This window comes from Triturus cristatus, chromosome 2_1 (assembly GCF_964204655.1).
Source record: "Triturus cristatus chromosome 2_1, aTriCri1.1, whole genome shotgun sequence".
Classification (NCBI taxonomy): domain Eukaryota; kingdom Metazoa; phylum Chordata; class Amphibia; order Caudata; family Salamandridae; genus Triturus; species Triturus cristatus.
In genome coordinates this window covers 1047230193-1047257918 of record NC_140581.1, presented here as the reverse complement: position 1 = coordinate 1047257918, position 27726 = coordinate 1047230193, and the positions used below count along the sequence as shown (strand labels likewise).

Genomic DNA, 27726 nt, shown 5'->3' with positions numbered 1-27726 from the left:
TTTGTTCTGCCCAAGTGTCAGTTGCCACTTTAATAGGGTGATCCTTTCCCCCCTAGAATGTTGCAACACCGTCTTCTTGGCATCCCAGACTTTCACTTCACACACATAAAGAGTGTCTTCCGCATGGTAGCAAGACGCTGGGAGACTTATAAGTGATACCAAGTCACCCCTTCACTTCAGGCACCTTACAATCTCCTACCACAAGCCCACACCACCCTTCTTGGTAGACACCATCACTTTGTCTAGTGGTTAATGCCACACATGAAGCCAGTACATCACTAGGTTTGATATCAAGAAAAAAAGTAAATAAACAACACTTCTTATACTGCTCACCAAAGATCTGGACCTCAGTTCCAATAAAAACATCAACAATCTACTTCACTCACTCTTCCACGTCGGAAAACAGCAGAAGACCTTTCAAAGTAATGACATGAACCTTTCAGCAGACACTTACGAAGAGAAGTATTCTTTCTTTCTGGCTTGCCTCTTTATGCAACACTCATTTTTTCTTTTTTATACATCCCTGTGTTGCTTTACAGCTAGGTTTGCGCAACTTAGATAAGCATACAAATGAAAACATTTCTCAGAACTGCTTTAAATAATGGTTCCGGATGTGCTCCCACTTAAGGATTTAAATGATGTAGACCCCAACATCAGAAATGATTTTTAAATGATGTAGTACCCGACATCAGAAATGTTTTTAGCTCTTTACTCCCTCTCTAGGCCCCAGCTAGGCCATAACTAACAATGGTGACATGGTCACTGGAGCGCTTCACAGAAAACCTGAAATAAAATAAATAGAGGAAATAAATTAACAAGGGGAAGATGCAAACCAGTTCAGGGTATTATAGTGAAACTGATGGACTCCAGGAAGAGAATGAGAATTTTACGATTAAAAGGGATTCAAACCACAAGAATCCCTTTTAGTTTTAATATTTCCAATCTCTTCTTGGAGTACCACAGTTTCACTCCTAATACCTTGAATGGGTCTGCACCTTCCTCTTCTTAATCTATTTCCTGTGTCAATTTTATTTCTGGGTTTCTGTAACGCGCTGCAGTCACCATGGTCTGCACTATAGAAATACTAACTATAAATGAATAAACCTGGTAGCCTGTACTAACCACAGTTTCATAGTTTGAAATCCCCTGACAAGTAAACAAAGAGAAAGCCATCTCCAAACTAGAATGTGTTTGTTAGACCAAAAAGAAATTCAATATTTATTTAAAGTAATAAATCAAACAGTTACTTTTTTTTTTTACATATTACACATATCTCATTAGAAAGTCACAATATCAATAACATTAATAAGCATATCTTTCTCCCGTTTACAGTAGCTTAAATTAAATAGATAAGAAAATGTTGACAATATGCCCTTATCTTATGTATCTGCTGATCTTGCCATTCAAGCGTTTTGTTTGGTGACCGACCTGAACCATGGCCAGGCACTATAGTGGGGGATCAAGACATTTGGCAGCAGAAAGGTTGGCTTGTTTCATAATGTTTCATAATGCAGATGGTGAGCCGTACAACTAACTAGATTTCTTTTTCAAATGTGTTGCATTTCTTCCACTTTAAAGGGGCGTTTGTGGCGCACTGATATTTGTAACAGTCGGGCAGGCAGGGAGATGTCACATTGGTGGGCATATTTTGGCACAATGTTGATTCAGGCAGGGACAGATTATTATCGCCGCTAAATTCTGTTTTTTGATCCCCAGAATTAAACCATGGGCTTTAGTAGCAATGCTGAATGCACAACCTCGAAGGTATGAATTAATTTAAGGTCGCCCAGAGTTGGGGGGCAAACCTGGCATCCTTAAGTGCCCCCACCCACCCCGGATGTTTAATTCTCCAAGCACACAATTAAAGCAGGTGATGAGTAGGAAGTAACAGTCCAGCTTGGCTGTCCACAGACAAGTAATTCCAGATTGTAGGGGGTGGGGCACTGAAGGAGGGGAGGTTTTCTGGGTTAAATCAAGAAACACACAGGGCATCAGACCTGATACATTCCACTGCAGCTCCTAACAGCGACAGGCTATGAGTGAGCATGTTCTTGTAGAGGAACAAACGCTTGAATTTCCTTGTGCTTTTAAAACGCTTCAAATATACGTACTGATTAAATAAAAGGCCTTTTTTCAATCGTGCTCTAAATCGAAAGGCAGGGGGAGCAGCTGTGAGACCAGAGAGCCTTCCTATGCCTGTTTACAGAAAGTCAGAGCACTGAAAAGGTAATAAAATTGAAGCAGATGTTGCCCTGAGCAGGAAACTAAGAACAAGCATTTACAATGCAATGGTCTCGGCATTGGTAAAGTTAGAGCTATTGGCATTGCTCATGACATTATTTTTGTTTATGTTTTTGTTTTTAAAACATTTAAAGAAACAGCATTGTCATGAGCAATGCCAATAGCTCTAACTTTACCAATGCCGAGACCATTGCATTGTAAATGCTTGTTAAATCTCGGATCGAGACTGCGCAAGCGCAGCCTTCGAGCCGAGACCTAAAACCAGGCACTAAATCGCAAACGTGGATTAACTTAACTTTTTGCACTCATAGTTCGAAAATCAGTTAGTGCTTTTACCAGTAGAGTTAAGGACCATGATATAGGGCCCGCTGTTTCAATGCTAATTTTTCATTACTACTGGGTTTATGACCTCCCCTGCCACTGACTTGCTTAGACCTCTGCCTTCTTCACGTCTGGGCCCCATTTATCACTTGCTGATTCGATCTGTGAAATGCATGTTCCACGAACTTCATATAGAAAGATGCCTTACTTAAAAAAAACTACAACAAAACACGAGCTCAGCATAATAAAAAACAGTGGTCGGGAATGCTGTGAACCCTCTCTTCAAGTATGGAAACGACCTGTGGCGTTGTTTCAATGTTTGGAATCGAAGTTTAAAATTCGTTGCACGCATAGGAAACTTTCCAAATATCTTCATGGGTAATTAGCGCTGTATACATTCAATTTCAATATCACTAGGCGCTTTTTTCAGTATCACTAGGTGCTTTGTACCCGTGGGCTCTGACGACGGATTAAGCCTTCCCGGTTGCCTCGGTGTGTGACACATACCAAGACATAAGATCTGCCCGCCCCATGCCCTAGGCCATTGCTCCTGGAAGAAAAGGGTGAAAGGTGAAGAGCACCACCGCCCCTCCTCCCCTTTCTAGCCCCTGCTGGCTCGGAGGAGCCGGAGCTCTGCTGCTGCATGCCTGCCTTGTCCAGACAGAAGGCTCTTTACTTCGGAGCGCCTGGGAATAGCTCGGGAGGGGCTCGGAAGGAGCGGCGTGTGGGGGAGGGTATACCTCCATGATGTTTGGAGGAAATGGCTCATCCCCTCCTGCCCGGGAGCACTGGGACCCAGATGCTATCGGCCTCTCACAATGCCTCCCTCCCCCGCCAGCTTCCTGTGCAGCCAGGGGTGTGTGCAGAGGTGATAAGTGGCCTGGCAGATGTGCCGGTGGAGGCTGCACCCGGCGCTGGCCGGCTGGAAAGTACCAGGGGGTGCCATAGAAACAGTGCGTGATGCAACTACGAATTAAGAGCGAGAGAGACATTGTGTGTATGTATGTATATATATTTATATACATACATACTTGGGACTAGGGGTGCCATCAGTAGTTTGGAGCAGCCACCATGTGAGTACAATTCAAGTTATAGGCGTTGGTGACCTCTACCTGCTTCCCGTTCTCCTTACCCTGCCCAACCGAAAATCACTTGTTAGGGTTCGGTGTGAAATGATCTTCAAGGGTAGCAACCAAGCAAAGTTCTCCATTTATGGCAAACAACGCAACATTACTGCTCCTGAGCACGTCTATTCCCAGTGTTAGAACTTTGATAGTATAAAATGTACTTACATAAAAGGCCCTCCCGCCCACTGCCTGAACGCAGGCGTTCATGTTGTATGCATTTATTCAAATCGTGCTAGCAAGGTGAAGTTACAAATGTACGTTTTACAAATCAGGGTCAGCGCATGCAGTGGAGTCTGTACCGAACGCTGAAGATGTTTAAGACTGGTGCAGATGTTGAAGCGGAAGCCGCATCCTTATTGGAGGCAGATGCGACACACGGTTGTCCATCATGGCGGTCCCGCGTATATAACGTACGCTACGCATTTGCTTCCGGTTCAGTAGAGCTCTGGCAGGCCGCGCGCCTTCCGGAGGTCGGTAAATAGAGTGACGCTAATCCCATCTGCTCTAGCCGGGTTATCCAAGGCGACGTTAGTCACCTGGAGCAGGGCTCTGGCAGTCGGGCAGGGTTTACAGATCTCGGAATGATGGAAATCTGCGCAAGCATACCCTTTCGTAATCGAACGTATGGTATGGCCCTCACACCCCGACGTTCAAGTGGGCGGGGGAACGTGGTTCTCAAGCTTTGTCAATTTGATCCAAACATTTCCTTTACGTTTTATAAAAAAAAAAAAAAATACCGTCTTTGAATGGTTGAGTTGTCGCAGGTTAAAAGGAGAGAAGGGACTCCTTTACAGTGAAATGAGAGAAAGGAGAGAGAGACAGCCAGTGAAGACAAGCACACCACCGCCTTTCTCCGAGGCACAGCAGAAAATGCCTCGGAGAAACGCCACGTCCTTTTCGGATTTGGGGGCGTGTTTTGCTGTTGTCTCCTCCCTGAGACTTCTCGCAAAAAACACGCCCCCGATCCGAAAAGGACGGGGCTTCAACGGAGTGACTGGACCTCTTCTCCAGTGGCTGGCCAGCATTTAAGAGGCCAGCCAATGGAGAACAGGAGAGAAGAGGGGCGGGTGCAAGCCCCTCTTCTCAAAGTCATTAAATCTCGGAGCGAGACTGCGCAAACGCAGCCGAGACCTAAAAAAAGGAAACTAAGAAAAAAATAGTCCCACAAAGAACATATATACAACCAAAGCGTAATGATTCAGTACTTAGTCCCTGCTGCCTGGGAGGAATGAAAGAGAATAAGGAGAGACAAGGAGGCAGGACTGACCACTAGCAAGAAAGGATTTTTAAAGGACACCAAAGCAAAAAAACTGATAGCAAGGGGATGGCTTTAAGCCCAAAAGGGAAGTTACAAGAGCTCTTGAATGCTCAACCTAAAAAGGCAGCTCCAAAAGGAATTTACAGCTTCATTAGCTGGAGGCAGGTACTGATAAATCTGAAACGTGCCCTGTGTTTCAAAGAACTGGTAGAAAGCATACTGCTATCATCACATCAGGCTGTTAACACAAAGGCAACACTAAAGTAATAATTAAGTACAAACAAAAACACTGGCACTTAAGTGAACTAATTTTGTGTAGATGTGCTCTGCGTGAAAGAGCAAAATGAAGTCACTCTAAGCAAAGTTAGCGAGTGGCTGGAGTAGGCCAACCCGCTGCCCCTTGCTGTATGCTGCAGTGAGCATAAGAAACATGTGAATGACACAAAACAGATCATCATCATCATAGCGCTTTATTCGATTGTTACAAATTTACAATCATAAAAGCACAATTTTAAAAAACATTTTACAATCAATCAAGTAAAATTACGAAGTAGCAGCAATCATATTGGGCAAAAACACAATCATAGATAAAAAATCATACCATGAGAATTTAAAACCGTTCAACAAATAATTATAATTCATCAGTGATTGTTAGACTTTTCCTTGAATAAAATACTCTCTTTAAAAACATAGCAAGCCTCCATACTGCATGTTCATTATCCAACAACTGAAGTTTTAAAAAAGCAGAACGACATTGTCTCAGCCCATAAGTTTTCAAAAGCGGAACCAACCACGTTTTTCTTAATTCGGAATAAAATTTACAGAAAAAAACGGATTGGATGGTAGACTGGCATGAGTGATTATCGCAAGGACAAGGCGGAAGTTGTCTCGACCAGTCATTCATTTTGGGCCACGACACCAGTCTATGAAATATATTTAACCTGCATCTAGCCAATAACATTCTGTCAAAGGTAACAGTTACAAATGACAAGTATGGTTCCATTCCAAATGTAGTTAAGATGGTTTGGTGTTGGTGTACGTTCGCTAGACAGTCTGGCCTCTTCTAGCATGTAGAGCCCCTCCCTTTTTAATGATTCCAGTGAAATCATCTGCAAGGAACTTGGGTTTGTAAAATATTCTAGGTGCCCTAAGTCTTTCATAAAATCATGAACAAAGCTGATCAATGGTAGTTTTAAGGCTCCATCTCATTTAAGACAATCAGCGAGAATATCCCGATTTAACTCTGTCCGTTCCTTAATCCAGATACTATGCCACAGTAATATCGGTTCTATTTTAATTAAATCAGATAAAAAGGGAAGACCCAGTTCTTCATGACAAACAAAAGATGATGTACTAGGGGGAACGGATAATATAAATCTTAGAAAATAATTCTCCACTTGTTGCAGCTGCGTGGTATTTGCTAATTCCCAAACCCCGGATCCATACATTGTGGAGGTGATACACCTTGCTTTGTAAATTTGTATAATCTCTGCAGGGGGTTTCCGACCCAGTTTCTTAGAAAAACCCACCAAAGCATTCGATGTCCGGATAAACATCGATTTTTTGGCAATTATAGGCTGAGCCCACGATTCGTTTTAATTAAACAAAACGCCCAGATATGAAAAACTCTTAGTTGTACTTAGTTTCTGCCCCTCTACAAAGATGTCCTTCGCCCACATAGGCCCACGGCCATATCTCTTTACGTATGTCTTTGAGATGTTAATACTGAGGCCTAGGTCCTTCATAAAAACAGAGAAGCCATTAAGGACCCTTTGGAGAGCAATTTGGGTTCTTGCGAACATAACTGCGTCGTCCGCATAGACGAGTACCTGGATGGGTCGGCCTGCAACATGGGGAAGGTCATGAAGTCGTTCTTACTAATGCCTCACCTAACCCATTGGTATACAAGTTAAAAAGGAAGGGGACCAGCACGCAGCCCTGCCTCACCACCCTTCTTACGGGAAAGTTAGCTGTACGTTCCCCCCCTGTTCCAAAACGCACACTAGCTGACGCATTACTATAAAGGTTCCTTAAGAAAACAATAATTTGAGGGTCTACTTTCAAATCCTCAAGGACCTCCCACAACCTTGCATGTACCACCGAATCGAAAGCCGCAGTTAAGTCTACAAAGACCATATACAATCTGCTATTTTTTGCCCTCGTATACTTTCCTATAAGTAGGGCCAGATTTAATCACTGCTCCGTGGTTCCAAGCCCCTTTTGAAAACCATATTGTAAATCTGTTAAAATATTATGTTCGAGGCATATGAGCTGCAGATTACACACTGTGCATAGATCGCCATCTGGTGTTGGGCCCGGATGTTGCAGTTGTTTTTCTCTGGGAAAGTCTTTGGAGGTCACGAGGTATGTGACTCCTCCTTTGGATCGTATTGTGCATGGGCTTCGGCTCCATCCTCAGATTGTTTTTTTCCGCCATCGGGCTCGGATGTGTTCTTCGCGCTCCGGTTCTGAACCGTTTCCAGTCACAGTTCTTCTCATCGGCGCGCAATCCTTCCCTTCCGCGGTATTGTTCTCGATCGCGATCTCCCCACTCGACGCAGGCCTTCAGGCCTACCTCAGCTCCGGTCCTGGCTCATGGAAAGGACTCCATTTAAGAAGTGTCCTCGATGTGGGTCCAAATTTCCCCACACTGATCTCCATGAGGTGTACAACCTCTGCCTCTCTCCAGAACACGAGGCTCGAGACTGTCCGGCGTGCAAATCCGGTCCAAAAAGACTATTCGAGACCGAAGAGCCAGGAGAACCATAGCACACGCGTCGACCGCAATCCCCGACGACATCTTCGGAGAAGGCGTCGATGTTCCCGAAGACCAGCACACCGAAGAGGGCCTCGTCAGCGCCTCCGAAACTGCTGACTCAGGTGTCGAGGACATCACTCCGGCACAGAGGGGCGTGAGTACTACTATCGATCCCCACCCCCCACCCTCGACGGCATCGAAAAAGGCTTTGGTCACGCCTTCGCCCTCGGGCCTAGGCACGATCAAAGACACTGCTTCCCATACCTCGCTTTCGGGCCCGGTTAAGAAGCCCATCAAGCCTTCTGGCAGCTCAGGCTCGAGCCAGCCTGCTGTCGGTGCCGAAAAGCACTCCGCACCGAAAAAGAAAATGGCTTCCTCCGTGCCGAGTTCCACACCGAAACACTCGGCGTCGAAGACACCCACTAGCTCCTCGGTATCCACGCCATCTTCGGAACCGAGCAGGAAAGCCAAAGCCATCGACACCCACACCTCGAAGCCGAAAGCCATCTTGGAACCGAGGAAACAACCGGACATGTCTAAACCACACCGTTCAAAACAACGAACGGATGATTCCAAGACTAAAAAACCCCCGGCTCCGACCCCTTCGGCGCCGACGGATCGACCGTTCAGAGGAACTGTTTCGGCCCGATCCACTCCAAAAAACTCTTGCTAAAGAGCCTAAAACTGGACATTTGATGATCAGCATCAAAAAGAGACCGCTAGACAAGCCTTCCTCGGCTCCACCTCCAAAGAAAAAAGACTGTGGTACCTCCCCTCTGAGACTACCCTCACCCCCTCCTCCACCTCCTCCATCTCCTCCGCCTACCCTACCTCATCATTCCCCCACACCGTCTCCTGATGAGGATGATGATGATGTCTATGAAGACATAGGGGAGGGACCCCATGACCAACCCACAGGGGACCCCACTTCTACAGGCTTCCCAGACCCATGGGACGATTACAACATCCCAGACATCCCTAGCGTCCCGCAGGACGACATTTACCCTTAAAGACCGTTCCCCCAGAAGACACTATGGGGTTTAACCAGCTGCTACAGAGGGCTGCACACTACCACGGAGTTGATCTCCATACAGACCCCGTAGAGGAGGACTTCCTCCTAGAAACTTTTGATACAACCCACAGGGCTACGTCCATTCTGCCCAAGCTTAAAGGTGTTATCAAACACGTGCCAGAGGTCTTTAAAGACCCGGTCAGAGCCAGGCTCATCAACCCTCGTATCGAAAAGAAATATAAAGCCGCCCCTACAGATCCCACCTACATCAGAGGGCCCGCACCACTAGACTCCCTCGTAGTCTCCACTGCAAGGAAACGTGCAAACTCCCAGGCATCAGGCGAGGCACCACCACCTAATAAAGAGTCCAAACTCCTAGATGCCTCTGGCAAGCGCACAGCATCCCAGGCGGCCAACATATGGCGCATTGAGAACACACAGGCGCTTTTAGCACGATACGACAGGGCACATTATGATGAGCTAGAAGCAATCATGCAGCATCTCCCTGACAAGTACAAAAATTGAGCCAACGAGCTAATACAGGAGGGAAAAACCATCACCAACACCTCCATACGCTGTGCCCTCGATGTTGCCGTTACCGCCTCTAGGGCAATTAACACCAGCGTCCTCCTTCGTAGGCATGCCTGGCTGCGAATTTCCGGTTTTAAACCAGAGGTACAGGCTTCCATCCTTAACCACCCCTTTGACCAAGAACATCTCTTTGGCCCAAACGTAGACGTAGCCCTTGAGAAAATGAAGAAAGACACTGATACAGCAAAATCTATGGGAGCCTTACAGTCACACCCTCCTAGGCGCTCCTTTCCCCGTTCTTCCTTTCGAAGCACATCTAGATGCTACTCCTCCGACGGCGCTTCTACATCCTATAAAGCCCCTACACAATCCACCTTCACTAGGGGCTACCAGAGAGGTGGCTACAGGGGTACCAATAATAAAGGCAGAGGCAAAACTAATACCTCCCGCTCTGCCTCCACTTCTACCCAATGACTTCCGTTCACTCCCCCCAGATCATCCCACTCCAGTCGGGGACAGACTACAAAATGTCCTTCATGTCTGGGCTACTATCACCTCAGACAAATGGGTGACACAAATAATTCGGTCAGGCTACTGCCTCAAACTAAAATCAATCCCCCCAAACATTCCACCAAAACACCGCCCCATGTCACTTCTCAAACAGGAGGTAATCTCCCTCCTACAAAAGAGTGCGATAGAGCCAGTTCCTACCCACCAACAAAATATGGGAGTTTACTCCCTATATTTCTTCATACCAAAAAGGGACGACACTCTAAGGCCCATCCTGGACCTCAGACCCCTAAATCACTATATACATTCAGACCATTTCCACATGGTCACACTTCAGCAGGTACTTCCCCTGCTCTCCCAAAACGACTTTCTTACCACCCTAGACCTCAAGGACGCCTATTTCCACATTCCCTTTCACACAGCTCACAGAAAGTATCTCAGGTTTGCAGTGGACGGTCAACACAATCAATTCAAAGTGCTTCCATTCGGAGTCACCACAGCACCGCGTGTATTTACCAAGTGCCTAGCGGTCATGGCAGCACATCTGCAAAGACAACACATACACGTCTTCCCATGCCTCAATGACTGGCTAATAAAAGCCAACTCATACAACCAGGGTGTACAACACACTCATGCAACTATACAGCTACTTCACAAACTGGGCTTCACAGTAAATCACACGAAGTCCCATCTGCAACCGTCCCACATAAAACAGTACTTAGGTGCCACAATAGACACCTCGAAAGCAACAGCCTACCCCAGTCCTGCCAGGATAGCAAACATTCAAGCCCTAAGCGCCAAATTTCAACCAGAACACTGTCTGACAGCTCGAGTGTTTATGCAACTCATAGGAATGATGGCCTCTTGCATCTTCATAGTACCTCATGCAAGACTCCAAATGCGTCCTCTCCAAGAATGCTTAGCGCGCCAATGGAACCAGGCCCAGGGTCAACTGACAGATCTGGTGTTGGTAGACGGTCGTGCCCATCGCTCTCTGCAGTGGTGGACCACCAAAAACCTTTCCAAAGGGTGACCGTTCCTGGACCGTGTTCCTCAGATAGTACTAACAGCGGACGCATCGCTCTCCGGCTGGGGAGCTCACCTACTACATCACACCATGCAGGGCAGGTGGACACCTCAGCAAAAGTTGCTCCACGTCAACCATCTGGAGCTACTAGCAATATTCTTAGCACTAAAGGCATTTCAACCACACCTATCAGGAAAGGCCGTCCTAGTTCGCACAGACAACATGACAGCCATGTACTATATACAAAAACAAGGCGGCACACACTCTCTGCAGCTCTCTCAACTAGCACAGAGCATATCGAGATGGGCCATACCCCAAAAAATCTTCCTCCTAGCCCAACATGTCCCAGGAGTCCAGAACACCATAGCAGATCTGCTGAGCAGACAAACACAACAAATTCACGAGTGGGAACTCCATCCACAAGTTCTTCACCCGTACTTTCAAATGTGGGGGCATCCACAGATAGACCTCTTCGCCACCCACGAAAACGCCAAATGCCCAAGCTTCGCCGCCAGATATCCACACCCACTATCCAAAGGCAATGCGATATGGATGAACTGGTCAGGCAGATTTGCGTACGCTTTTCCGCCTCTCCCACTCATTCCCTTAGTGGTGCGCAAACTACAACAACACTCCCTCACTCTCATCCTAGTAGCTCCAACGTGGGCCAGACAACCGTGGTACACCACAATGCTGGAACTATCTGTAGTACCGCACCAAAAGTTACACCTCTCTCCAAGCCTCTTAACCCAGAACCATGGAGAGATCAGGCACCCGGACCCAGCTCAGCTCAACCTTGCGATCTGGCTCCTGAAATCCTAGAATTCGGTTATCTAAATCTTCCTCCTGTCTGCATGAATGGCATTAGAGAGGCTAGACGACCAACCACTAGAGCTTGCTACGCAGCCAAGTGGAAACGTTTTGTGGTCTATTGCCACAACAATAACTTTGATCCCCTAGATGTGTCCATTTAACACATCATAGGCTATTTACTACGCCTTCAAAGATGCAATCTAGCCTACACATCTATTAGACTGCACCTTGCAGCCATAGCAGCTTACCTGCAAAACAGGCAACATCTATCACTCTTTCGAGTACCTGCCATAAAAGCCTTCATGGAAGGCCTCAAAAGAATAATTCCCCCCAGAGTGCCACCCTCACCTGTGTGGAACCTAAACATCGTTCTCACCAGACTAATGGGGCCTCCCTTTGAACATCTACACAAATGTGAACTTCAATTCCTAACATGGAAAACTGCTTTTCTTGTAGCCATCACTTCCCTTAGGAGGGTCAGTGAAATACAAGCACTCACCATTCAAGAACCTTTTCTGCAAATGCACCATAACAAGGTTGTTCTCCGCACAAACCCAAAATTCCTCCCTAAAGTAATTTCTCCTTTTCACCTAAACCAATCTGTGGAACTACCTGTATTCTTCTCGCAACCACAAACCGTTGCAGAAAGAGCTCTCCATACATTAGATGTCAAACGAGCCTTACTCTACTACATCGAGAGAACACAACCCTTTCGTAAGACCAAACAACTGTTCGTTTCCTTTTCACCACCACATAAAGGCAACCCCATCTCCAAATCTGGGGTAGCTAGGTGGATTGTCAAATGCATTCAGATTTGCTACCACAGAGCAAAACTAACGCTATCTGTTCCCCCTAAAGCCCACTTTACAAGTAAGATAGGAGCTTCCATGGCATTCTTAGGGAACATCCCCTTAGATGATATCTGAAAAGCAGCTACATGGTCAACACGACACACTTTCACTAAACACTGTTGTGTAGATGTGCAGGCTAAGCAACAAGCTAGTGTGGGCAAGGCTGTACTCAAAACATTGTTTCAAACCACTGCAACAGATACTGGTGGTCGCCGCTAGGGATGGGTACTGCTATACAATCTATGCACAGTGTGTAATCTGCAGCTCATATGCCTCGAACGGCAAATGCTACTTACCATTATGCATCTGTTCTTGGCATGTAGAGCTGCAGATCTACACATGCCCACCCGCCTCCCCGACTACCTTTATCTGTTCCAGGTTATCTTATTTAGATACAGCACACATGGACATCTTCACTGTTATTACTACGCTCCATCATTTCCCTGCTGGCGAAAAACAATCTGAGTATGGAGCCGAAGCCCATGCGCAATACAATCCAAAGGAGGAGTCACATACCTCGTGACTTCCAAAGAATTTCCAAGAGAAAAACAACTGCAACATCCGGGCCCAACACCAGATGGCGATCTATGCACAGTGTGTAGATCTGCAGCTCTACATGCCAAGAACAGATGCATACTGGTAAGTAGCATTTGCCTTTCTTCTGACCATTCCTGCAGATGTTCAAAACAGATGAAATGGATGAAACGGGCTGGCTGAAAGCCCCTTTAAGTAAGGATATTATACATATCATTTTTGTAAAATCAAAAGATCTTGGCAAACACCAGACCAAAAAAAACCAATTCTCTTTGCCAAGTCCTGCATCACTAACAACAGGCATTCCAGAATGTTTGTTTGTTTGGAGATGTCATTTGGGGTTTTGAGATCCATTGGGACACCATTCACCGGATGGCTCCATTAGACCCCCTAATTAAGATTGTAAATGAAGGTGTACAGTGCTGTGAAATCCTTAGTGTTTCATTTTAGAGCCGTCTGAAGGATTTATCTGCGTTGCTTGTTGAATTTCAAAGCTCCTTCAGGAAATAAAGTAGTCACCTACATTATGTGGGATATTTGTGGCGGAGAGTGCATTGCATACCTGTGTCAATATTAATCTGTCACAATTTGTGTATTACCCTCATGTAGAAACTGTATTTCCACGTAATGGCAGCAGAATCCATTTTGCACCTTATCAAAAGGAGGTTTTGGATGCTTATAATGTTCTCTTTTCTGAAACCTGGTTAGCAGGGTGGGCCTACAGCACATCACCTTTTAGTAATGTATGTCAAAACATCTTCTGCCAAAATATTCTTGGTCAAATTGATATTACGTTTCACTGAAATGTCCCATGTATTCGTATTTGATCAAGAATGTTTTGGCAGAGCATCTCTTGTCCTACATTACTAAGAGGTGATGAGCTGTAGACGCACCCTGCAGTACAGGTTCCTCTCACTACAGTTGATTCATAGAGTAGGGGATGCCCTTTGTGGTTTTTACAGTTGTGACTGGCTACTGTAATGTGACTGAAGTGTTCTTAGGCATGACATATTAAATGTGTATTGTATCTATGTTAGTTGAACTGATAATGTTTTTTGAGTAATATATCGGCTCTCACATTTAATTCAGGGGTCCGGTTACTTTTGATGCAAATGAAATAATAATTTATTGTATTTTTGAAGTTTTGCAGATCAATCCCATAAGAGATCAAAACTCTCTACAATAAATTCATAATTTAAATTATAGCAGAAGGTGTCCCCAGCTTCAACAGGGCTCCTAAATTCAGAATATATATATATGTATATATTTTGGGAACTCGTCCGACGTTTTCAATTACTTGAAGAAGACAAGAGCAGACCCGGTATTGTGCTGAATATTTTATTTTAGCAATCACCATGTCGCCATGACGCGTTTCGTCCGATCGACAGCCTAGATATATATATATACATACAGTAAAGTCACTCCTTCCGGAGATCCTGGACCCGTAGAGGGGTGGCGCGATGCCGGCGGAGAGAACCGGTAATTCAATATAAATCCAAAACGGAGTTCCAATCGCGCTCTCAGGTCTTAGCAAAAAAACAAGCAGGACACCAAAGTTAGATATGGGTGTTTATTAACATCATAAAACCTCTGTGACGCGTTTCAACTTCGAAAAGTCTTGATCACACAACGGAGTAGCAGGTTGCAGTTACTTTCATACCCTTCCTGTATTATCGACATAGACAACGGACATATTACAGCTAATCAGAGTCTATGTCTCTATACATGATCGCCATCTTAATATAGTCAAATTACAGTTCTGCAATGCTGCTATTAAACCTTACATGTATGCAAATTGAGCAGTGACTTGTCCATCATGTGAATTTTGCCACAGTATTCAGCCAAATCTACAAGTTTAATAAATGTTGTATATTGCGTGAGATGACACACGGAAAGTCTGTTATGAGGCATGCTGGTAATTGTAGTTGATAGAGATTGTGTTTTCGTATTTGGATTGCGGTGTCAGCACTTGCATATGGGTTACTTGGTGGAGCTATCTCAAAATATGTAGCATCTAATATCGCAATTGTAGCCTCAAATCCTGCTATCCACCACGCTGATGGTAAAATTCCCTGATTAGTGGGAGTATGTTTCCTAAGAGCGCATGTAGTGCGATATACATAACCTCGTAGTGCATTTTCACCATGGCTAGTGCAGGAAAACTAACAGAGTCATGCTTCGACGTGTGTAAGAAGCAAGTGTAGATAGTAGTCACATTGCCTGAATGTGCTAAGTAAAACAATCTATCCTGGCGCTGTGGCTACCATGTGGCAGACATTGTGATTACGGTATTCCCTGGTTAGTGGGAAGTCAAACCAGTAGTAATCCTGTGGTGAAATGAGTAACTTAGGGTGCAAGGACTCTGCTAATGTCTCATACGCGTAGGGCTTGTATACCTCTGTTGTAGTTCCCTGATTAGTGGGAAAAACCTGAAGAAAACAATATATAACTTAGAGATGTGTGGTAAAGCCCCTTTTCCCTGTGGCGCAAGTATCAGGAAGTTGTATCTAGAAACATCTGCAACCTGTCTAGATTCATTGCCCCCTCTCCCATCTATTAAGTGCACATTAAAATAGAAAATTATAAGTGATAACAAATGAAGTGCAAAAGGTCTTATCTGTGGACATGGTCGCAGCAGAATGGTGTCACAAAGAAAAGGTTAGGGATCCCCCTGTCACAGGCACAAGACGTGGTCCCTTTCTTTCCTCCTGCAAAAGATTTAAGAAAAAAGAGAGTCACGCACAAAACTACGATGTTATATACATTAGTACATCAATAAAATATATATTTTTTTAAATTGGAGTACAGTGGTTGGCAAATATGAATGACTCATATCCTCCCAGCTGCCTTTGGCTCTGTCGCTATGGTGCACTTGTATCAGGGTCCCGGTCTCGTGCCTGTGACAGGGGGATCCCTAACCTTTTCTTTGTGACACCATTCTGCTGCACCATGTCCACAGATAAGACCTTTTGTACTGCATTTGTTATTACTTATAATTTCCTATTTTAATGTGCACTTAATAGGTGGGAGAGGGGGCAATGAATCTAGACAGGTTGCAGATGTGCCTAGATACAACTTCCTGATACTTGCGCCACAGGGAAAAGGGGCTTTACCACACATCTCTAAGTTATATAATGTTTTCTTCAGGTTTTTCCCACTAATCAGGGAAATACAATAGAGGTATACACGCCAATGTGTATGAGACATTAGCAGAGTCCTTGCACCCTAAGTTACTCATTTCACCACAGGATTACTACTAGTTTGACTTCCCACTAACCAGGGAATACCGTAATCACAATGTCTGCCACATGGTAGCCACAGCGCCAGGATAGATTGTTTTTCTTAGCACATTCAGGCAATGTGACTACTATCTACACTTGCTTCTTACAGACGTCGAAGCATGACTCTATTAGTTTTCCTGTACTAGCCATGGTGAAAATGCACTACGAGGCTATGTATATCGCGCTATATGTGCTCTTAGGAAACATACTCCCACTAATCAGGGAATTTTACCATCACCGTGGTGGCCAGCAGGATTTGAGGCTACAATTTTGACATTAGATGCTACATATTTGGTGATAGCTCCACCAAGTAACCTATACGCAAGTGCTGACATCGCAATGCGAATACGAAAACACACTGTCTATCAACTACAATTACCAGCATTCCCCATAACGGACTTTCCGCGTGTCATCTCACGCAATATACACCATGTATTAGACTTGTAGATTTGGCTGAATACTGTGGCAAAATTCACATGATGGACAAGTCACTGCTCATTTCGCATACATGCATAATGGCATTGCAGAACTGTAATTTGACTATATTAAGAAGGCGATCATGTATAGAGACGTAGACTCTGATTAGCTGTAATATGTCCGTTGTCTATGTCGATAACATATAGGAAGTGTATGAAAGTAACTGCAACCTGCTACTCCGTTGTGTGATCAAGACTTTTTGAAGTTGAAACGCCTCACAGAGGGTTTATGATGTTAATAAACCTCCATATCTAACTTCGGTGTCCTTCTTGTTTTTTTGCTAAGACCAGAGAACGTGATTGGAACGTTTTTGGATATATATATATATATATATATATATATATATATATATATATATATATATATATATATATATATATATATATATATATATATATATATATATATATATATATATATATATATATATATATATATATATATATATCAAGAAGACTACTCCCATCAGCCTTGAAAGTCCTTCAACTGCCAAAGAAGTAAGTACACGAGCCTGGAATTTGTGCTGGTTTCATTTATTACCCAGAGCGACGGCCATAACGTTTCGGCTCCGTGGAGCCTTGATCACATGACGATATATATATATATATATATATATGGAACAGAAACTTCTCTCAGGCTTCACCCCGAGTCCCAGGGTTCGTCGCAGCAAAGGAAAGCACGGCACCACAGAGAGTTCACCTTAAGTATTTATTCAATCAAAATCTTCAAGGACACGCAAAAAAGGACGGTCGACGCGTTTCGGCACTCAGCCTTCAGCTGGACCATAGAGTCCTAATGTCCAGAATGTCTCTTTTAAAGCAACATTTTCAAATTAAGTAATAGAAACTGAAGACATACTAGACATACATCGCAAAGTCAATCGAAATATATGAATTACAAGTAAATAAAATTATAAATCAATTTAGAATCACAGTAGTTCAAGCCACCATGGTGGTTATTTGTTGAAGTGAATAAAGTTTTACAAAATTCATTACAATTAATCTCAGGGAGTTGTGATTTGATGAATGACAATCAAGGTAAAGTACCATTGGAGGTAGACATTTACATCAAGTATGTAAATTCATGAATAAAGTACACATTGTTGTCAAAGTTCATTACGTTCCCAATCTTGAATCAAGAAGAGATTATACTGAATTAATTTGAGGTAAGTTTCATATGCCAACAAAAAGTAGATGGTTTTGGAAGAGATGCAATGAGAATAATGGACAACTGACAATTATTGATCAAGCGTGGAAATATGTACAAGTGCAAAAAGGCAGAAAAGACCAAATAGAGACTGAAAAATGCCCCACATGAATTTTCAGTTTGAGAGCCATTAAAGGTGCACATATAACTCAGCATCCAAATTATGTCCCAATGGGTTTTCAGTACCCATTAGTAGTATCATTCTTGACTCTGCTCTTCTCAAGGCAAGCATGCAATATATATATATATATCAATAGGAGATTATTCACATCCGTTACATCAGAAGCACTAATTAAAAGAAAATAAAGTGATCTAAGTTAATGAACAAGAAAAAGAAAACAAAGTGTACACCAGTAATAGCAAATGGGCTATGTAGACAAATGGTCGTACTTATCAGATATATTTGATATAAGACATGATTAATCAGAGAATGTACTCCATAATGTGAAGATGAGAGAGAACACTGTAGAAATTAAAGTTGAGAAAGCAGTTGAGTGGCTGGAAGTATGGTTGTCAACCCATACTTGGAAATTACTTTGGGAGAGAAGGTATTTAAGATAGATTTTTAAAGCAGAGTAGCAGGAATTTGTATGAGTTGTATAAGAGAAAATATTCCAAGTTATAGGATTATTACCAGAAATTGACTGCACCGTTGTGTGCATTCTTCTGAAGATTGAAGATCAAGGAAATTGAATTCCGACCTTCTAAGAGATTATAAACTGCATGCAATTGTTGCCTGTAGGACATAATCTTACTTGCATCTGTGATTTAACAACTGGAGTGGTGTACTCAGTCACAGCTCTGACACTTGGGAGGATTTTTGTGTCCTCAATTTCACACATTCACTACAGTGATGGTTGCATCTGTCATAGAATGGAGAGCCCATCTGGGGGACACATCAGTCTATGGCCCCTGGAGACCCTAGGAAAAATTGCTGCAGCTAAGAGCTATGCATGTAGCATTGAATGCCCTTCCCTCAATCTCAAGGGCAGCTCAGGTTCAGATTCTGACAACGAAATACACACAGAGTTCCACACCAGAAATTGTGACAGTATAAGGGCATAATAACTCTGTGCTGAGGGACTATGTCTCTGACAGTGAAGTACAGGTAAATTACATTTGGCAATTATCAGCTTCTATTGTAGCAGCTCACAGTATGAAGGTAGAATGCTTGCACACAGAGGAGTATGAACTGGAATTCCACCATTAGTTTCTAAAACCGTTGTATTTGTGTCTTGGGTATCTGGAGGAGCATTTCTTCACAACTCTGAATAAATACTGCAACCTATTACTTGGTTGGATTTCCTTGTGGACAACCCCTAGAAGATGGCTTTGCAATAGACTGGATGTTTTACCTGCATTACACTCTTCCACTGTTTATCCTCATAATGAGCCTCACTCAGGTAATCAGTCAGCAGGAGTCACACTTATTGCCTCAGACTTTGCAAGGAAGCTTGGGTACGCAAGCCTCCTAAAGCTCATTTTAAAGCCACCACAGCCCCTTCCTTTAAGGCATGGCTTTGACCCTCAAATGGCTCTGCCACTGTAAACTTTTTCCTGACAGCCAATCTGCCACAGGTGCCTTTGTCAAAGTGATGGTCACCCAACCATATTTCTGAAGTGGCGACTGCCACTTGTTTTCCCTATCGGGACCACCATGTGAGGAAAGGAAAAACACACAAAGGTCCTCATGCACAGGGCATGTCAGGGTTAATATTTAATTTTATTTTCAAGATTGTGTTTTGTGTTTTGTTGTTCTTCAACTGCATACCTTCCTTTTCTCTTACAGAACTATGATGACTGTCATATGCCTGGCTTTTGTTTCCGGTTTCCCTTAGTCCTCAATGTACTTGCAAAGCGTCAAGTGCTTCAAATTGATTTAGCTCTCAAACAAAAGGTACAGTTGCATTGTTTTGTATAACCAAGTATAAGCTGATTAAGTGACAGGTGCTTTCTATGTGGTGTTCTTAAAAAAAAAAAAAGGCAAGTCACAAAGAAAGTGAGACTAATTGAGCCAAGCATAATTTATCAAAGGTTGGGATAATTGTAATCAATAACTAAGCTTATGTTCTTTATACTCCACTATCATCAATGTGACTTTGTGTACGGTTAATCCCATCTCTGCTATCAATACTAAACCCAAAAGCAGTCACACTGAGCCCACAGTACTGTCTCCACCTTGCTGCACTCACACCGGAGCCTACACTAAGCACACCCCTCATCACAGCAGTACATTGCAGTTTAAGGGTATTTGATATGAAAATTATATGCACTGAGAGTCTGTGAGTGTGAAGGTCTGTGACAAAAACAAACAATATCTGGGATGCTTTTTATACCTGAGCACTAACATGCACAAACAAGGATAATTTCTGAAATACTTTGAAAAATTATTTTACAAAGAATCTTTTCTGGGATCATGGAAAACCAGCTGAAAAATAATTAATATTAAGTCGTACCGAAATAGTAATGTATTTTTTTGTTCTCTTCTCCAGAAACATACATTTATTTTATTGCTTTTGACAAAATCTAAATTCAATCAATCAATCAACTTTTATTCGGTTTTCAAAGAAAATCATACAAGTGTACATTTAAAAAACCAATACATTCTTAATTTCAATCTTATGATAAAAACTGTGAGCTTGACGCATAAGATATTTTCAAAAGCAATTACATTAATTCATTAAGTTCATACAAATGCTAAAAATCCTGCATATAAATATAGAGAATACAGTACTAACAAAATTTATGCAAGACCCCAGATAAAGAATGGGAGACAAAAAGCACAGTTTGAGAGTGGCCAAAAGTTTTGGATATAGATAGGCTGGTCTAATTTGACTAAATCCCTTTGCTACTAAAATAAGTCTTAGAACTTTGTGTTGCAAGGTAGAAAACTTTGGACACAACAAAACTATATGCATAGAGGTGCAAATTGAGGTGTGGTCACAGGTACAGGGAGGTAGGGTGGATTGCGAGGACCAGCCACCCTTGGGGAATAACAGCTGATAGAAGATGTTCAGTCTCAAAAATGTTAAAAGACGTTGATGGTAAGTGGACATGTCCAGGAAAAGATAGGGCTTCTTTCCTGGGACTGATTTGACGTAGGCTCGGTATGACTGTTTAGCTGAGACAGAACGCTCCCTTTCGGCCACCACTTTCTGGACAAAGGCCTGCTTCACCCAGGTTAGGTCCTTTTTTACAATACCCTGGGGGTCAAGAAACAAGTCTGGGTGGCCAGTTCCAAAAAATACCTCTTAATGTATGAGATCCATAGGATCCGAGCATACCTGTCCAGGGTCAAACAATCCTAGAGGATAAGTCTGTTCAGATGAAGATCCACTTTGTGCCAGACAGAGCACCAAAGGAGTAACGGACAAATGCGGATCAGATCTGAGATAAATGCCAGACTTAATTCCTCATGAACGATCTCAGGTGAGGTGCTCTTGCTGACAGCCAGAACATTTCTCAGGTTCTGTTTACGATAAACTGTAAGGAGTCAATGTTAGTGTAGCCCCAGATTTCACACCCAAGAGTGGCCATTAGGATGCATTTGTCCTTGTAGACTTTAACAGAAGTGTAGGGGGCTTGTGCCCAATTCGCCTGGCAAAATCATGTGTACCAGAAAGAGCTTTTTGCAGGGTATTCAAATTTCCTTAACAATGGAGACAATTTAAGGCCAGGGTTCAAGAGAAGACCTAGGTAATTGAAATTGCACACCCTGGTTAATTCTTGGCCCTGTGCACAAAAAGTACGATATATGGTTGTTTTCTTTGGGCCAGCTACCACAAAAACAGTTTTTTTTAAAATTGGTAGAAAGGTCCAGATTGTTCATAAAAATGATTTTAAAAAGTCTAAAAGACGTTGCAGGCTTTTGGCAGTGCAGACAATTAAAACTGAATCGTCTGCATAAAAAAGGACTGGAATTAGCCTTTTTTCCAGCCTGGGAACGTCTGCCTCAATATTGGTTAAAACCTTCTCCAGGCGATTAATATACATTATTAATAAGAAGGCGACCAGAATGCACCCCTTTTTGATTACAAACGACTAGGTGCATTCACCATTTGTGCCTGACCACCCTGTTCCATTTTGGAGATCTCTCATGAAGGCGACCAGGACTTGGTCCACCTCATGGACCCCAGCTCAGACCAAAGTCTTTCCCTATTGACCTTACCAGAGTCTGAGCAGAGGTCCATAAATGTCAGATGGATTTCCCCCCCAAACCCCCCCCCCCCTTGCCTGAGTATATTTGGCAATCAGGAAATGGAGGTTGAGGTTCTGTTCAACCGTTCCCTTACCTGACCTGAAACTGTATTGGACGTCAGAGAGAAAAGACCTGTCATCGGCCCATTAGGTGAGTCTCTCAAGAATGACCCTCCCAATAATCTTAACCTCTACATCGAATAATGAGATGGGTCTGTAACAGGCCGGGTCGGCCTGTCTCCTTTTTTAAAGATTGGAATAATAACAGAGCGTTTCCATGCAGCCAGAAGGGGGCTCTTATAGCAGCATTAATATGGCAGGTGATAATCGGGCCCACAAATCACCCAAGGATTTCAAGATGTCTCTCAGAACCCAATTTGCCCCCGGGGCCTTACCCAGGGGCAGGGATTGGATGACGTTGCTTCACTCAACCCACACCACTGTAAGGTGAGCAGTAAGAGGGGAGAGAGTGGGCAAGAGGGAAAGCCCTATCTCCTCCAGGTCATAAAGATCTGTGAAGCAACCCAAGCCTGGCCGGGTACCGTGGCTGGCTGGTCAGACAGCTGGGCATCTTTGAAGAAGGGGTGATTCACTATGGCCCAAAACTTAGCACTATCATGTAAAGAACTTGCAGCTTCCATGTGATACCATAACTTCTTCTTCAGCTCCAGCTCCCATTTCTTAAGGGCATTTTTAAAAGCTGCTCTAGCATGTTGAATGGTGACCCTGTCCCGGGGTATACATTTTAAGGTAGCTATTAACTCTCTTTGGGTCCTAACAAAATGGGTATCTGCACAGTTTGGTGGGAGCCCCTGAACACTGTTTGGTTAGCGCTTTATTGATGTAAGCACTAATTTGGTCAAATGCTATGAGGATCTGGGGGACCATAGGGGCGTCTGCCAGGTAAGTGTCAAAGTCCACCTGGCATGAGTGGACCATGAGGGAGTAGAATTCCTCAGGAATAACAATCCCCCATTTTATCATACGGCCCTGATCCCTGGGATTAGTGAGGGCTAGATACAGATCTGTAAGACCCATTTTCCTCCTCCCCCTGCCCCCCAGTGGAAGGTAGCTAGGAGAGGATTATGGTCACTCTGAGGGCTCCAAACTGGTGCAAAGCTTGGCAAGGATGGGAAAAAACCCTTGAAACAAAAATAAAAATCAATAATAGAGCCACCACCATGCCCTTTAAAATAACAGTTGGCTGATCCAGGGTATGTTTGGAGAGGAGATTGACCAAGTTAAATTGTGAAAGCAGATTATTTAATTATTCTCCGGTTGTGTGCTTTATATGGACCTGAAGTTCCCCGGGTATGTCTAAATCCTGTGTAGTGTACAATGGCACTCCTTGAAAGGGTGTAAATTGATGTCGCCCAATAAAAATAGGGCCACAGATCGGGTCAAATGAGAAAGAAAAAAGGAATCAAGGAAGGTGGTCACCTCTGAAAATATGTCTTATTTTCTCCCTCCCATGAATAGAGTTATAGATATTAATACATAGAATTAAAGGAAGAAGATTGGAAGATAAAAAACTCCCAAAAATAAGGGAGAGGGGGCTGGATTAAGAAATGGATTAGGTGCCAGGTTAAGTTTTAGAAAAGTGGCCAGACCCCCCCAATCCCCCCCCCCCCCACCCCCCCGTTCGCTCACCTGCTTTGGGGCAGAGAGGCATTGACAGTAAAAGATACCCTTCTAGGAATAAATCACCAGTGGTGTCCCAGGTCTCCTGTAAATTAATAATGTTGAAATTTAAGAAGAAAGCTATCAGGTCGAAAATCTAAATTACTTTTTCCTAATGTGATTACTGTTATCTGATAACACACTATCTAAGCCTTTAGTTAATTGAATTCCTCAATATTTTAGATTTTTTATTATATTGCATATCATTTCCACTTGTACTCCAATTGATTTTAAAACCTATCTATCAAGTGTTTAATGGATCCTCTTGGATTCAAACAGTGTCACTATAATGTAATCTGCATGTAGCATTAGTTTACCTCCTGAAGCTAAATCAATTTTACTTATCATTCTTACTATTTCTTAGCCCTGTAGCAGTAGCGGCCCGTGGAGGGAGTGTAGTGGGGCGGGGCAGGGGAGGAGCATGGTGGGGGGTAGCAAACGACGGAAAACGGCTCAACGGAGGTAAGTAAACAAACAAATAAATAAAACAAATTTGGCAATGCACCGCACGCAATGAAATTCGTTTTATTTATTTATTTGTTTAATTACCTCAGTTCGGCCGTATTCCGTAGTTTAGTTCCCCCCCCCCCGCCCTCCCCACCCCGCAGCACTCACTCCACGGGCCGCTACTGCCCTGTAGGGGTATTGAATGCCAACTAAAGCACTAAGGGATACAATGGACTGATCAGGGAAGATATAGTCAGGGCACGGAGATGCATGTCAATTAACCAGCTTACTGACTGCATCGAACTTACCCTGACTAACCCAGACCTAGCGGAAAACCTCTTGGCCCTATAGTATAGAACTTGTTCTCCTGATTCTTTATCCATTCAGATTAGGTGTTTTCCAACAATTGCTGCGGCCAGGGCTCACGATAGTACGAAGCTACTACCTACACTTAAAGGGTCTCTGTTAGAGGCTGTGGATAGACTATGTCGGGGCTCACCAGCCTTGGCAGGAATTGCAAGTCATTCCAACTACTAATAATCAAAGTACCCCTAACATTATTCATTCAAGTACCACTTTTGACGAACCTTTAATTCTGTTACAATCTAACAGCCATAATGGTAACCTAGGATGCAACTTAAGGGACCAGGGGGTCATAGCGCTTGCTAACATTTCTGTTTCACCTCCCATTCCACTTTGCTTGATAAAACAAATCCTTAACTGTGACGGAACTCCAACACCCCAGCTTAAAATTTTGTCTTGGAATATTGCAGGTCTCCATAGTAAAATATCGCTTCCCGATTGGAACGACTTGATTGAGGAACACCATATCTGCATATTCCAAGAAACATGGAGCTTAATTCCATTATATAAATCTGGTTATACCTGCTTCTTTAGATTTGCTACCTCTATGGGGAGAGGGCGGCCTTCTGGAGGTCTCATTGTTTGGATAAAGATCGACTTGGGCTGCCAAATTACTGAACATCATTGTGACATCATTGTGACAGTCCAGACATTATGTGGCTCTCGATCAAGGGAAGCAGAGGAGGTGAAACTGTCGAGCTGTTTAATTTCTATATAAGGGGTACACTAGGGGGCAAAACGTCAGATATTGTCCTGTCCTTAGAACATGAGCTTGCCAAATGCCCATCAAACTCGTACGTTATGATAGCAGGAGATTTTAACTGCACCTTTGAGCCACTAGACTCTGAGGACTTGTTGGGGACAGAAGAGGAAGACGTGAAGTGGGGTGTCCCATTGCTAAATATTCCTCCCATTAAGAAGTGGTCTCAAATTGCAATCCAGATTAATGCTCTTGCCCTAGAAATCAGACTAAGGGCTGTGAATGGTAGAACCCCTTCTGATGCTTTAGGAACCAATACATTTAACAGAGTAAATTGTCCTTCACGTATTGATTATATATTAGTAGACGTGAGACTCTGGAAATTGATATTAGATATGGAAGTGCTCGCTTCTTCTGACAGTGACCACAATATGCTTAGTCTGAGCATGGAAACCCCTTTTGCCCTCCTTTGTCCCCCAAACCAGGCCCAAGGGCCCCTTATGACAACGAAAGAACTGATTCCTTCAAGCTGTAGAAGGTTCCTTAAATGGCCTAGAGTCGTTGACCAAGAATCCTCGATGATGGCCATTAGCCATGCCCTGAGTACAAACACCGCTCTAGAACTGGAAGCCCTGGGTGAAATAGATGGCGTCACAAAAATACCAGACCTATACGATAGAATGGCAGATCAGATTGGATCCTATTTTATTGTGAACAACACTGGCAAGCTAAGGGGTGGTGCCAAAAAGGGCTATACTTGGTTTAACGACGATTGTAGGGGGAAAAAAAGGCCCTGGTCTTAGCTATAAAAAGCAAAAATTGCCCTCTAATTAAGGAATCCAGAAAGTACTATAAAATTGCTGTCTATCGTGCGAAGTTGGAGTGGAACGAGTCCCACTGGCAGAACTTAAAAGAGGCAAGTGCAACTAGAGACCCCAACCTTTTCTGGAGTATGGTCAGGCGATCAAGCCATAAAGATCCAGACCTGATTCCTAACCATATTACAAGCCAGGATTGGTTTAATCCTTGAACCATATCTAGATTTTATCCAGATACCACGAGATAGAGCACTTTATATACAGTTCAGGGTATGTTCACTCCTGGTTCGAGAGCTAACTGCAAAATGGAGTGCCCCCCTTCAGACACCAGCGGGGTGCCCCTGTTGCAAAACGCCGACCGAGAGTATAGCCCATCTTATGTTTGCCTGGCCTGCCTACAAGAGAGCTAGAACAAGATGGCTTAAGCCTATTTGCAGACAATTGGGTACATATGAACATCACACTGCCTTACGCATTTTAAAATCAGATGCACGTACCCTTTTTGCCTGTGGTGTGGCAAAGTATCTCGGTTGTGCCTGGATAGTAAGGTTCAAATCTCTGCGCGGAGTACCCTAATGAATTACTATGCTTTTATGACATTCTTAGTCTTGATTTGCATAAGTATATATTGCACTGTCACTTTATATCACAGCCCTTTTTTTCCAAAAGTAAAAACCAAAACCTGTATGTTCGAGGCATATGAGCTGCAGATTACGCACTGTGCATAGATCGCCATCTGGTGTTGGGCCCGGATGTTGCAGTTGTTTTTCTCTTGGAAAGTCTTTGGAAGTCACGAGGTATGTGACTCCTCCTTTGGATCGTATTGCGCATGGGCTTCAACTCCATCCTCAGATTGTTTTTTTCCGCCATCGGGCTTGGATGTGTTCTTCGTGCTCTGGTTCCGAACCGTTTCCAGTCACAGTTCTTCTCATCAGCGTGTAATCCTTCCCTTCCACGGTATTGTTCTCGATCGCGATCTCCCCACTCAACGCGACTCATCAAAAAACTTCGATTCCAGACATCGACGCAGGCCTTCGGGCCTACCTCATCTCCGGTCCTGACTCATGGAAAGGACTCCATTTAAGAAGTGTCCTCGATGTGGGTCCAAATTTCCCCACACCGATCTCCATGAGGTGTGCAACCTCTGCCTCTCTCCAGAACACGAGGCTCGAGACTGTCCAGCGTGCAAATCCTTCCGGTCCAAAATGACTATTCGAGACCGAAGAGCCAGGAGAACCATGGCACACGCGTCGACCGCAATCCCGGATAACATCTTCGGAGAAGGCGTCGATGTTCCCAAAGAACAGCACACCGAAGAGGGCCTCGTCAGCGCCTCCGAAGCCGAGGACTCAGATGTCGAGGACATCACTCCGGCACAGAGGGGCGTGAGTACTACTATCGATCCCCACCCCCCACCCTCGACGGCATTGAAAAAGGCATTGGTCACGCCTTCGCCCTCAGGCCTAGGCACGACCAAAGACACTGCTTCCCATACCTCGCTTTCGGGCCTGGTTAAGAAGCCCATCAAGCCTTCTGGCAGCTCGGGCTCGAGCCAGCCTGCCGTCGGTGCCGAA

The 27726-nt window shown here is 43.9% G+C and overlaps 1 protein-coding gene across 2 annotated transcripts in view; it reads left to right on the top strand.

Moving 5' to 3' along the window:
• LOC146866324 (E3 ISG15--protein ligase HERC5-like) overlaps positions 1-27726 on the top strand; it is a 551381-nt gene that overhangs the window by 296120 nt on the left and 227535 nt on the right. For both annotated transcript variants that reach the window (XM_085635591.1, XM_085635598.1), the window contains one exon: positions 19737-19844. In XM_085635591.1, coding sequence (XP_085491717.1) covers positions 19737-19844 — 108 coding nt within the window. The remainder of the gene's footprint in view (positions 1-19736; positions 19845-27726) is intronic.